This window comes from Amyelois transitella, chromosome Z, assembly GCF_032362555.1.
Source record: "Amyelois transitella isolate CPQ chromosome Z, ilAmyTran1.1, whole genome shotgun sequence".
Lineage (NCBI taxonomy): Eukaryota > Metazoa > Arthropoda > Insecta > Lepidoptera > Pyralidae > Amyelois > Amyelois transitella.
Genome location: NC_083535.1, coordinates 11,212,727 through 11,226,561, shown reverse-complemented (window position 1 = coordinate 11,226,561; position 13,835 = coordinate 11,212,727). Strand labels below are relative to the sequence as shown.

At 36.8% G+C, this 13,835-nt stretch overlaps 1 protein-coding gene across 1 annotated transcript in view; it reads left to right on the top strand.

Moving 5' to 3' along the window:
• LOC106134065 (CUB and sushi domain-containing protein 2) overlaps nucleotides 1–13,835 on the top strand; it is a 74,042-nt gene that overhangs the window by 53,961 nt on the left and 6,246 nt on the right. Inside the window, exons 6-11 of the mRNA XM_060953749.1 lie at nucleotides 2,059–2,222; nucleotides 6,244–6,370; nucleotides 6,859–7,008; nucleotides 9,375–9,551; nucleotides 10,608–10,906; nucleotides 13,197–13,431. Coding sequence (XP_060809732.1) covers nucleotides 2,059–2,222; nucleotides 6,244–6,370; nucleotides 6,859–7,008; nucleotides 9,375–9,551; nucleotides 10,608–10,906; nucleotides 13,197–13,431 — 1,152 coding nt within the window. The remainder of the gene's footprint in view (nucleotides 1–2,058; nucleotides 2,223–6,243; nucleotides 6,371–6,858; nucleotides 7,009–9,374; nucleotides 9,552–10,607; nucleotides 10,907–13,196; nucleotides 13,432–13,835) is intronic.

The following is a 13,835-nucleotide window of genomic DNA, read 5'->3' as shown; positions in this document are numbered from 1 at the left end:
GGTTCGAATCCCGGTCAGGGCATGATGAGAAAATAACTTTTTCTGATTAGTCTGGGTCTTGAATGTTTATCGATATAAATATTTATTATAAAATATAGTATCGTTGAGTTAGTATCTCGTATCACAAGTCTCGAACTTACTTCGCGGCTAACTCAATCAGTATAATTTGTCCCGTATAAATAAATAAATAATAAATCATCATTTCTTGGATTCCTACAAAATCGTTTGTGTCCTTTTAGTTCTGAAGTTTCGCCCGCCCTCTATTCCAAAGGTGGGTCAGGATATACCTTCGCAACGAGTCGCGTATCCATGCCATGGAATGGATAACTAAATGGTCTTGTTTTATAAATATAAATCATAATCGTCCTGATAGTTTTAAACCTATCAACTTTTTTTGCACGGGAAGAATGGATACATAGAAACTTTCCCCTTGAATCACTTTATCTATTTAAAAAAACTGCATCAAAATCCGTTGTGTATTTTTAAAGATCTAAGCATACATACATACATAGGGACTGACGCGGGAAACGACTTTGCTTCATACTATGTAGTGATAGTGATAGCAATTGCTGAATCTCTCCCCCCGCTTTGGCAAAGAAGTTTCGCAATCGCGACCGATTGCAGGCTCTTACCTCACCATAGAATGTCATTATTACTTTGCAAACAGCAGCTGGATAGCAGGGCGGGCTCCCTACCTTTTGTGACACCTACCAAAGGTTTGTAACTGTGAACTTGTGACTCCCTGGTAGTAATTTCTGCATACCTTCGACCGCTGTAGCAACTAATATTCTCATTCGAATCGTCTTTCCTGACGTGATTATATTACGTGTGTGACGTGATTATTATATTATATGATCTCGTCTATATCCTCTGCGAGGTAGACAGAGCCAACAGTCTTGGAAAGACTGAGAGGCCACGTTCAGCTGTTTGGTTTAATGATACAATTCATATTCAAATAGTACAGGTTTCTAGCCCATCGCCTAAATGAAGGATTCTAAGATTATAAGCCAATCCCTTAGTCGCTTTTTACGATATCCTGGGGACCAAGAGGTCCTATTAATTTTTTATTGGTGCCGGGAACCACACGGCACGTTGTCAGCCAACACACCCTTAGTAGAATGTTAATTTGTTACTTTCGTTTTCGTTTAATTTTTAATTGCATGTCACGTCAGTGTTATTCTACTTCAGAGCATTTTAATTTTCGTTCATAACATAGTAGTTTTAAACTCGTGTTGTGGTCGACATTGAAATGAAATTAGTTCTTACAAACTTGAATGCAGTTCCGCCGCCGCCCGCGTTACGTGTGGGCAGTCCAATCAAAAGTTACAAGTTATTACACTATAACTTTATGTTTGTTACAGTTTATTTGTTTTTTTTTTATTCCAAATTAATATCATAGATAGACAGATTTGTATTGTATTTTTTAAAGAATAAATTTTTACTTGTATATTTAATTTTATTTAATTTGATATGTGCTATAAGGCAAATATCAAATGAAATAAAATTCAAATAATGATTCATAATAAAATTAATAATTTGTGATAACAAAAAAAAATTATATACTATATAAAATATTATTTTATTTGTTGAATCTTGTACATCGTAAAACGTGTCCTGTTTATTTATAAGTATCATGTGGTTTCCGGCACTTTAGAATACAACCACCCCATATCGTTCCCATTAAAAGACGACTAAGGGCTCATAAACTTGTGATGACTGATTTGGGGTCACTTTTGAATCTCAATTCCACCTTAAAGCCAAACGGCTGAAAGTGACCTCTCCGTCTTTACAAGACTGTTGAATCGTCATACCCGCAAAGGACATAGACGTGACAATATGTATGTTAGCATTATTATGTAGCCTTAAGAAAGTATTAGTATTGAACATTGTTCCTGTTTGATTTCCTTCCACCCAAAGGTTGACTGGAAGAGATTGCTTTAGCGATAAGTCCGCCTTTGTACCATATATGTCTGCTTTGTGTTGTTTTGTATGTTTTACTCTTATGGTGCAATAAAGAGTTTTATCTATCTATCTGTCTAACATTGCTCGTTTTTCTAGAATTTTCCAACGACCGCTGCGCGCCGACCGCAGCACCGGCTGACATCGAACTGGCCGCCTTCTCCAGGAACTGTTACGAATTCAACGTCGCCAAGGGGGGCTCCTTCGACGAGGCCAGGAAGCAGTGTCAGTCCCACGGCGGCGACTTGATACACGGCTTCCAGGTAATCAGCATGCATTTGATCGCCCTTCATTCCCCGGGGGTTGGCTGAGATTATTATGTATTTATCTACCTAATTGCCTTGACCCTGTTTTTCTTAATCTAGGCACCTATATTAATCATTAGGGTAATCTTGACCTTTATTCGTTTTGAAGAACTTACAAGACTGCTTATGGTTTACGCGTTTTAATCCATTTCTTTGCACAGATTAAAAGTATTTCTGTCGCGATGTAGCGAAACAAGTTTGCTGTGGTAAGTGAAAAATGTTATCCCCCTTCAATGAAAATACTACTCCCTAAAACAAAGCGACTGTGTGTAGTGCTGTTTGTTTCTGCATTATAGTATGTCTATGTTGTAGTCTAAAGCCGATAAATTTATAATAAGATAATAATATTACAATTTATAATTCATTGCCAACCCTGCCTTAACACATTAGCGTCATATCTCTCACGACCCCTTTTCATATTATACAAAGACAAGAAAATAAGTTATACCTACACTGTAGTTTGTGCGCGGTAAACAAACGCTCAGAGAATCACCTTGTTCCTGTCAGTTTGTTTACAGCCCAGTAAAGCCTGCGTCAGACGCGTCAGGACAAATTACGTGGATGGCAATGGCGCCAACTATCACCCCCCGCCCCCCCTCCCCCTCCTCCCCACTTAGGGTGAAAAGATTGGAAATTGAAATAGTGTAGATTAAAAGAAACATTTTTCGAGATAAATTTTAAGACACTTTCCGTACTTTAGTTTCATCTTTCTGCTGGATTTGAACCCGCTTACATTCTCTCTCTCTCTCTATGGAGAGAAGCCCAGATCTTTTAACCATGGTCGAGGATCAGTTAAGTTAGGTTTTCACACGATGCGTCCCCCATCAGACTTCCGTAACCTTTGCATGGGAACCTATTCATCTTACTGTTGTAACAGGCACACTAGTTTTGTGGTATGGAGAGAACATCAACTTATAACCCAAAATTCTTGTGGGAGTTGAAAATAACGAGAATTTACAATTCACGAGAATAAAACTAAACTAAGTAGTACGTAGTAATTCATACAAAAGTAGGTACAGTGTTGAACAAAGAAACCTGCCATTGTGAGTCGGCAGTCGGTATCGATGGGCAATTTCATTGATCATACGTTAAATAATAATAAGACACAGCTTAATAACAGCGGACCATAGAACACGTCAATCTACGTAAATAATTGCACCGCTTTGCTGGTACAAATAAACAGCTAAATTGAATAAGCGGAACCGGAACTAGCTCGTACATACATATGTAGGGATCACACTTTTATAGTTGTAAATAATATTAATGTAAATAAATAAAATTATAACTTCTTAGTAATAAACGGACAACCTTTATATAAAAACGTATGACGTATGATAGGTATTAAAACTCATACGCGGAACTCTTTCGTCCTGCCATAAATTCGGCGGACAAGAAAAATGAAAAAATGTCAGTTTGACAAGAGTCAATTTTTTATTGTATTTCTAGGCCCGTTTGTTGCTTTACGTTTAAATATTAATTTTCAGATTTCAGATTCAAATCTTTTATTTCACCCTATATTCATTTCCCTCTTCTCTTACTCTGACTGCGCTTCACCTTCTATTGAGTAAGCTTTGAATTTATCGCTACACATACTACCCGGCGACGAGGTGAATAATTCAGTCGCACATTAGAACTTTACAGTTGCCATACTTTTTACAAGTGCCCTTGGCCCTTTATAGTCGTGATCGATATTAAAAATTATGTCAAGTTAAAACATTCGCGGAATTTTATGATATGCATGAGCCACTGCCGGCCGAAGGGCCGCGCTTGATCAATAACATTTGAAGACTCTATGTTCAACTTAAATATCATTTCTTGCAAACACGCCATATTAAGTGTCAACAACATATTGATTACTTTCGATGAAAATTTAATGACATTTGTTTTTTTACTCTTTGCTGTTTCTTCATCAAAAGATAATGCGCCTTTTGAAAACATCCGATAAAGTATTTTAAATATTCTTATTCTAACAAAATACCTAATAATACTTACAAAAGAAACAAATAAGTATCTTTGTTATGTGAAGAAAAACAAGCTTAATACTGATTTTAAAAGTTAGAAAGGAAAAAAGTTAATTAGGATTTTTATGTTTTTAAGAAGTGTTTCCAAGAATTTTCTTACGAATATTTTTTAAGAATAATGTCATTATTAAGATACACTTCAGGCTGTTCAAAGAATTGAAAACATTACAGATTAATGAAGTAATTAGAGATATAAAGAAATTCTGACATCTAAAGATCGCTAGATACAGTAGTGGCGTAGAAGTCGAGAGATTTTTTAAAGTAAAAATATCTGTATATTGATATTACGAAAGAAACATCTTAATCTGATTAACATTATGTTAATAGATACAAACAAGTTAAAGTGCAACTAAACTCGGCATCACTTACTTGGTATCACTTAATATTTACCAAATAAGTAATACCAAGTAAGTGATGCCACATATTCACATTCACATATTTATACATCACTTACTTGGTACCATATATTTCCTTGGCAAATACATACTTGGTATCACTGGCTCGATGCGTATCTTTTAAGCAAACATTATGAATATTCACATTGCAGTGGGATGAGAAACACTTTCAGGCAACCCAATGACACTCACGATGCCATGGAAAGCCGGGTTTCTCTCATTGTATCAGAGTGTTTTGCATGACAATGGCGTCGATAACAATGAGGCGTGCTAATTGGGATCTTTTACGGGTTAATTTTATCTTTGACTATCTTTTGCCCGCGTCTCTGCTCGCTTATTGTAGTGATACTCATATAATATGCATCGGTTTCTTATGGAGTGGGAAGGGAGTATTAAAATTATTTTTTTTCGACTTGATACCTACAATAGGTTTTTACGCATCTCACTTTAATATACTCGATCCTTCTCCAATAGGGTACTTTAAGGGGCAATATATACTCCTTAAACTGAAGATGCATTTTCCAGTATGTAATACCTTATTTTCTTCTTTGTAATTGAATTTAGACTGTATTAGGATTGGAAAATGAGAAGGAGTTAAAAATACTAAAGTAGGAACTTTTATTTGGAAGGTAGTATTGGGGTGAGATGTTGACATACGATGATACTTAATAATAATCTAGCATTATATTCTATTTGAAATAAAATCTTAAAGATAAATATGAAATGTCGGGATTAAAATAATATAATGTCATTGAAATAACATGTTTCGATTAATTCTTAAGACATATGAGGCAGCTTGAAGATAAAGGATAAACAGTGCATCTCCCAACTGCTCGGTCTTATACGTATGTACTCCGCAGACTTATACCTAGTTAGACCTCGCGTGTTGTATGTAAATTGAGAAATGTAAAATTGTGTTCAGTGGACCCAATTTTACATTGCAATTTATTCAATAGAGAGAATATATATATAAATATTGACAGAATTCATTGTTTCAGTCAGGTTTTTTTGAAAACAAAGTGAGAAGATTGTGGTTACATATCGAATTTGTCACAGTGTTTTTCCTGGCTGTTAAAGCAATTATCTCGCTGTATAAGAATAATCCTCTTAAAAGTTGACTCGATTAACAACTTTATCTCTTTAATTTGGCCCAAGTTTACAGTACAAAAAAACAATTGACACGCTTGCTTTTTGAACAAATTGGTGCACTGACGGTATCTAGCTAGACGTATGTCTGTTGTGCACCCAGTCCAATAGGAGATGTTCCAATCTGCCAACAAATATTAACTTAAACTTTTCTAACGATGCTATCAGGCTTATATGGATTAAGTACTGATCAATTACATTTTAACCAACTTGGAGTAAATAAGAAAACTTATATCTTGTCATGAAATTAAACCAAAGACAAAAAGATTATATATGAATTTATTAATGTCTAACAATCGACAAATTTTTTTTAATAAAAATTAACAGAAACGTACACAAAAATCTAATCAATTTGTTAAGTAGTAAGTTATTAAAAAAAATACTTATCGCATTCAATCATTGTTTTCATTTCTACAGGGTGCTACATCGAGTTTCCTGACCCAGGAGTTGGAGAGAAGGAAAGCTCAACTCAAGACCCAGCTCGTCTGGATCGGAGCACAGAAGGAACCAGGACTCACTTCTAGGACCTGGAAATGGGTGGATGGTGAGTTGACTAATAAATAAAACCGGTTAAGATTAAAAATTTTATGGTTGTAAAAATCAATCAAAGGAAATGCTATAAATTTGGGATTTTTCTTAGGCGATGGGTTAGTACAACCTGTCATTATCCGAATCTCAATTCCATCATTAAGCCATACAGCTGAATGTGGCCTTTCAGCCTTTTCGAGATTGAAGGAAACTTTTTTAGGTACCTTATACACATACAACCCAAACCTTGCTATTTACATCTATTATTAACCAAAATGACCTGGTAAAGGGTCAGGTCAAGAGTGCCCGAAACCGCCGAGCTTGCATGAAGGGAGTTACGAATGTGGATGAAGCGAAGGAAGCATGCAGATATCGTGGCAAGTGGAAAGAGGTAGTCTCTGCCTACACCTCCGAAAAAGAGGCGTGATTTTATGTATGTATGTATGTGATCTTTATCCTACAAACATCAATTAATAAAAGATATATCCAACCCTTTATTACCAGGTGAGGTGGTTTCAAAGCCGACGTGGGGCAAAGACCAGCCCAACAATTACAACGGGGAACAGAACTGCGCGGTCCTGGACGGAGGGCGAGCCTGGCTCTGGAACGACGTGGGCTGCAATCTGGACTACCTCCACTGGATCTGCCAGTACCGTGAGTGTCATATATAGGTACATATCGACTTTATTCAGATTGGCCAACGCGAATGCTGCGCGAGATGATTTTGAGGTTAGGTATTTGTATTCTTCTATACTTCTTTTATAGAGCGGCTACGTCCGCGTAAAACAATAAATCAATTTAATTTCTGCTCCTGCAGCAATTTTGGAAAATCATCTCTTAGACGATAGAGATAGTTGCACCCTTAGACCATATAAGGAACCAAACATAAATTAGTTTTTGGACTCAATGTCAGTATCGGAAGAGTTTTTTATATAGGTACAAAGAAGCGAATTAGAACGCTTTTACTTCAGGCTTTCTAAGGTGGATGCGTTTCAGATGTAAAGATAGATAAATGTCAATAAAAACTTTTATTTAGGAGTTTATTGTGTTATTTGGGAACTGGTAGCTAGTTGAAGCTGGAGGCGGCAAGCCTAATTCAAGCCATTGAAAGCTTTTTACTTGATGCATCAGTAATTTAGTATGTGATCAGAGATGCATTGAGGAAAGACACTCAAAAAGTTGTTAAGCTTGCCACAAGACTGGGTAGACTTACCTGCCAATACTTAGTCAGAGAAATAGAATTTGTTCCGGATGGAAGGCTTCCAGCCAGACAGATCCTTTAAGACTAACTGCAGAATTTCAACGAATAAGACATACCTATTCTTATGCACGCATAGTATTTTTATTCATCTTATTATATCTTTTAAAATCCATGATGTGTACCATTTGTTTCCTGGCATAATAGGACCATTCCATCTGTCTTCCATAGATGTCGTGAGAGGTCACTAAGGGATAGGCTAATAAACATAGGATTCTTCGTTAAGGCGATGTGCTAACAACCTGTCTCAATTCCATTAATATATAATGTAAGTAAGCTATACAGCTAAACGTGGCCTTTCAATCTTTTCAAGCTACTGAATCTATCCATCCCATAAGGCATAAAAACGTGATCATATGTATGTATGTATGTTTTCCGTTCCCGCAAAAAAAACAGCTATTTTCATGCGTATTTATAAGTCCAAAAAGGTGGTAAAAGTACAACACCAACATAACTCTTCCACTTTGCGTATAATTACGAAAGCGTTATGTCCAAAAAGGCCTTGAATTTTAAATAGGTGTTACCGCATGGAAACAGTGCATTTTGTTGCCCACTTCATTATCTTTGGATTTAATTATTACTAAACGCAATGATTATAAAATAAGGAGAATATAAATGTGTTAACAGGTAAGTATTTTATATTTTCAATTCAAAGTGACGTGCGAGCTTTGATATGGTTTGGCTCTCATGTCGTGGTGCTTTAATTGAAGATAAATTTAAAAACATGATCACTTTTTGCTTTGTGTCACAAAATTTCCTTAATTAAGTAAATAATGTTTAAACTAGTTTGATTAAATGAATTACCCCGGAGTTCAGCGAATTTAATTTCTATTAAAATTTTAACATATGTACTATGTTTTTATCGAATAATTAAATAACGTCACTTACTTATTTTAATATTACACTCTCTTACTCTCTACTCTGTTCTCCAAATCTACAATCCGTCTCCAAATGTATTCAATTTTTTTCATGGTAAACCCATTTTATTCTAAACACAGCGGGGCCTATGTAGTTATTTATGTGTAGCAATAGATTTTTCCTTTCAATCTCACATAAAGATCTAGATCATGTCACGGTCGTGTAAACTGTATCGATGCTTTGGTTGCAAAAGTAAATAAACAAAGCATAACGTAAATCGCTGCTCCTGATTCATGTTGCGCAAGCGCACCGAGATATAATGCGTTTGCTGGCTGCGCGACTGTTGCTATTAACGGAATTGTAACAGAATTGTATTGTTCTTGCTGTCGAATGGGTTGGGTTTCAACCCACAGGTTTACTCGGAGGAGGATCGCAATCAACCATAGGTATTCTCTTTACTCCCCAATATACACAATAAGGTTGACATATATTGCCCAATTAATAAACGTATCTGGGCAACCAATTAAAATTTAGCTGGAAAAAAGATAATACTTATGTGGCTATAATTTCCATACACAATTTTTGAACTAATTATTTTTCTACAGGATCACTAGAACAAGTTCATATTATAAGCCTGAAATTAGATAAGGAAATAAATGGTCACACAACGGTACAATTTACTAAATGTGACCTCTTTTATCATAATCAACATTCTTGGCTTCCTGCGAATTCCTTTATCTTCTTGGCATGTCAGCAACTTTCCAACGATAAAATCATTTGTATTTAACAATAGCATGCAAAAATCTTTGCTAAAATTTTATTCAGCTTGTGCGAGTTCATAACCTCAATAAAGGTAAATTAATATATATCAAATTATTCTTCAAATATAATATTTCTTCACCAGTACCTCCGTCGTGTGGAAGCCCAGACAAACTCCTGAACACGACCATCGAAGGGAACAATTACCAAGTGGGCGCATCAATAGCGTACAGATGTCCAGAAGGGCACATGCTTATTGGGGGCAAGACCAGAGAGTGCAAGAAAGATGGCTTCTGGTCTGGCACGGCGCCTAGCTGCAAGTGTGAGTAATGCTTTATTTTTTACTAAAGGCCGCCCGCGACTTCGTCCGCATGGAAACCCTATCAATCCCGCGGGAACTCTGGGATAAAAAGTAGCCTATGTGTTATTCTGGGTCTTCAGCTACCTACATACCAAATTTCATGGTAATCGGTTCAGTAGTTTTTGCGTGAAAGAGTAACAAACATCCATTAACAATAATAAAAATCTTTGTAAGAAAAATAAATAAACAAAGCAACACGTAAATCGCTACTTCTGACTCTTTAAATATGCCAAAGGTTAGCTATTACAGTCTACTGTTCGCAACTTTCCTAATTTCTCAACAAATATTTCTGTAAACAATAATATCTACGTTTTCATACCTCATGCTTTCTCCTGCCCTTTGAATAACTAAACCAATTATCTACAAACTGTATTTATGCAATTAACAAATGCACTCCAACATAATTCGTTTTGCCTGTGGACCTTGCCCGCTAAAAGGTTGTTTACCATTGGTCCGAATCATAGAAAATTTTACTATCTAGGGAGAAGCACTTGCTTCTACTGGTTTCATTAACATTGGCATAAAATGAATATTTTGTGATAATATTGTTTCTATAATACAAACTATTGAAATATAACTTTTGAAACAAAGGGTTTTGGAAACACATGCGTGCCGTGCACATTTTACCCAAAAGATGAACTGGTGGCCAATGTAATATTTGACACAACTCTTGAAATTGTGTGCAAATTGAATTAAAATATTAAAATTTTCATTTCTTTGTGTTCTGTTAAACCAGAGAGTCCCAAACTTATTTTGTCTACTGCCCACTTTGAGAATAAATATTTTTTTAGCGCCCCCATTTTTTCACCTATTTAAAAACCACTATAACTTCAAATTAGTTTAATTAATTATTGTGACCTATATATATGTATATAATGCCTCTACACAACCCTTAAGACCTGCAGCGCCCACAAGGGGGCGTTATCGCCCACTTTGGGAAAGACTGTCAGTTAAACCAATGACATAGTTTAGCAAGAAAACTAAAGACAAATAAGCCAAATTAACCTTACCTTCCAGATGTGAACTGCGGAGGACTGACTCCAATACAAGACGGAGAAGTGGCTTTAATCGATTCCCGAACAACCCACGGAGCCAGAGCGTTATACAGTTGCAGAGAGAATTACACCCTCGTTGGAGAAGCAGAAAGGGTGTGCGGGGACGAGGGAATCTGGAGTGGGGAGCCTCCGAAGTGCTTGTTCGATTGGTGCCCTGACCCACCGCCCGTGGCTGGAGCCGTGGTGGCTGTGAGCGGTCACAAGGCAGGCGATCTCGCCACGTATACCTGCCAGAACGGGTTCATCTTATTTGGACCACCGGTAAGTCTAGTTCCAGTTGGTGATATTTTTTTTTATTGAGCTGTTTGTTATGTAAGTGTATAAAGGTCTACTTATAATAAGAACCTGAAATGCCATTAATAATTCTGCAGGTAAAGATTGGATTGACTCTAATAAAAAATAAAACAGCCGCTTTCCACCTGCTTACACAAATTTCCATAAACAAAAACTACTTATTAGATATCAAAATATTGTTTTGTTTGGACCACAGCCTAAGGAATTGCACGTGTAACGATTTGAGGGTTTGTTGGGAGTTTGAAGGGCACTCATAATGCAGGATGCTGAGACAAACTAAAGAGATGTCAGAGGTCGCTTTTAATATGAAAATACCTGGACGAGGTCCTAAAACCTGGAAAATTTAATTAAGTCTGCAATATCTAAATTGTCTCTTTGGTCGTTACGAAGATAAACTATATATTGTAAATCGAATATTTTGAAAGTTGGTCTGAATATGTCAAACATATTGCCTAACATATTAATGTACACGCCGCTACGTTTAGTGACTTGAAATTTGACATGTTCCATGCAAGTGTTTCTCTTCTAGAAATTCTTCTAGATAAGGGACTTCTCGAAATTATCATTGGAGTGGAAATAAACAAGATTGTTTTAGTTGAACATCAATAATTGTTTTGACTTTCGGTTGATACTGGATCTTTAGCAGACAAGACCAAACATAGATACTACAAACATAGACATTCGTTTCGTAAGTCACAATAACAACTAACTGGCAAATTTCAGCGAAATACTTTCAGTGGTTCCAGAATAAATCACAAAATACATACTTACTTGTACTATATATATCAGTGTCGTGTGGTTCCCGGCACCAATAGAAAAAAGAATAGGACCACTCCATCTCTTTCCCATGGATTTAGTAAAAGGCGACTAAGGGATAGGCTTATATACTTGGGATTCCTCTTTTAGGCGATGGGCTAGGTACCTGTCATTATTTGAATCTCAATTCTATCATTAAGCCCAGCGGCAGAGCGTGACCTTGCAGTATTTTGATGACTATCGGCTCTGTCTGTCCCGCGGGCATATGGACGTGATTATGTTATGTTAGAATAGGAATAGAAAAGGGTATGTTGAGATGGTTCGGTCATGTGGAGAGGATGAATGAAAACAGGTTGACTAAGCAGAAATACAAGGAGAGTGTGGAGGGAAAGGTCGGGGTGGGAAGACCTAGACGAACATATCTTGATCAAATTAAGGATGTCCTGGTGAAGGGTCAGGTCAAAAGTGCCCGAAACCGCCGAGCTTGCATGAGGAGAGTTATGAATGTGGATGAAGCAAAGGAAGTATGCAGGGATCGTGGCAAGTGGAAAGAGGTAGTCTCTGCCTACCCCTCCGGGAAAGAGGCGTGAGTTTATGTATGTATGTATGTATGTATAATCACATCTATAATTTTCCTTTATCAATAATTTCCATCCATACTTACTAGTAATATAGTTAATGCGAACGTCTTTGTATGATTTTATTAAAGTTTTGTATGAATATACATAAATATCTAGGTGTAGACCAATTTCTTTCTGAGAATGAGAGAACCCGTGGGTAAAAACTAATATACTTGTAATTTAAGTAGTACCCTTTCTCCTGTCAAGTTGGAGATCAGGTCACGATGTAGTTCAAGACCTTCGGAATGTCTAATTCCAACTAATTTGGGCGAGGTCACTTTTTGTTGCTTAAACAGTGTCTGTTTTTGTTTTGTCTCGCAAGTTATAGACACTTTATAGCACATTGTTTAATGTTAATTGTGTGATAGTGTTTATTGTTATTGAAAGTGATTAGGTAACGTGTTCGAGTATTTACAACATAAGTAGTTTATTTGACAATATACTTGATGAAACAATGCTGAGCTGTGACCAAATAGTTGTCACATAAAGGAATATGCCGAACCTAACAGTCGAATAGAAATAGATTTATTTACAAAATAAGAGACAAGGTATCGCATAATAACGTCAAATTATAATGTAAATCTACTACCGTTTTTAAATGTTTAGAAGAAGCAGCAGAACAAACTAATCTACATAACATCTAACTTTTTGTTGAATCGGGTCAGAAACCACCTAAGGAATAAAAGAAAAAAGAGAATTTGTTAAATATTTCTCTCTAGATCAACCTTGTTTTTTTTAAAAACACCCTGGAGAAGCCTTTAGTTACACATAAAAACTCGCATGTAACTTCTGCGACCCTGTTAAGAATTTTGGTTAGAAACTAACCCAGTCTGGTTAAATGTCGTTTATTGTTTTTTCAAAACTCCTTACTTTTTCTCTAGAGTGTAACCTGCTCTCTCGGAGGGCAGTGGTCCGGCACGCCCCCCTCCTGCAAGTACGTTGACTGCGGCACTCCCGCGCAGGTGCACAAAGGCTCCTTCCAGCTCCTCAACGGCACCACCACATACGGCTCCATCGCGCAGTTCAGCTGCGAAGCTGACTATTGGCTAGCAGGAGCGGAGGAGATCACGTGCAACAGAGATGGAAAATGGTCGCATGATATACCTACTTGTGAATGTAAGTTTCTTGGTTGTTTAAGGTTAATTTCGACGTAACAAAGCGGCTTTCAGTAGTATGCAGGAATCTTGGCAAGTGGAAATATGCAGTCTCTGCCCACTTATCCGGATAAGTGGCGTGATTTATGTGTAATAGTTAGTTATATGTGGTTTTTGTTCTGCTGAGCCCTCTCTGGTGGGCCGCCCTCTGTAACTGGGTATCTAGTTCAAGTAATAAAAGTATAAGAACTTGACAAATTTCCTTATGAGCTAAGCTGCGCTGCAAAGGTTTTGGAAGACCGACGGGAGTCCCAACTTAACCAATTCAAGATCCAAGAAGTCATAGGTGCACAGTTAATGCCAGGAGGAAGAAATTATGAAAGGTCTTCTACCGCCTTAATATCTGACCTATCGCTGAATCTTGGC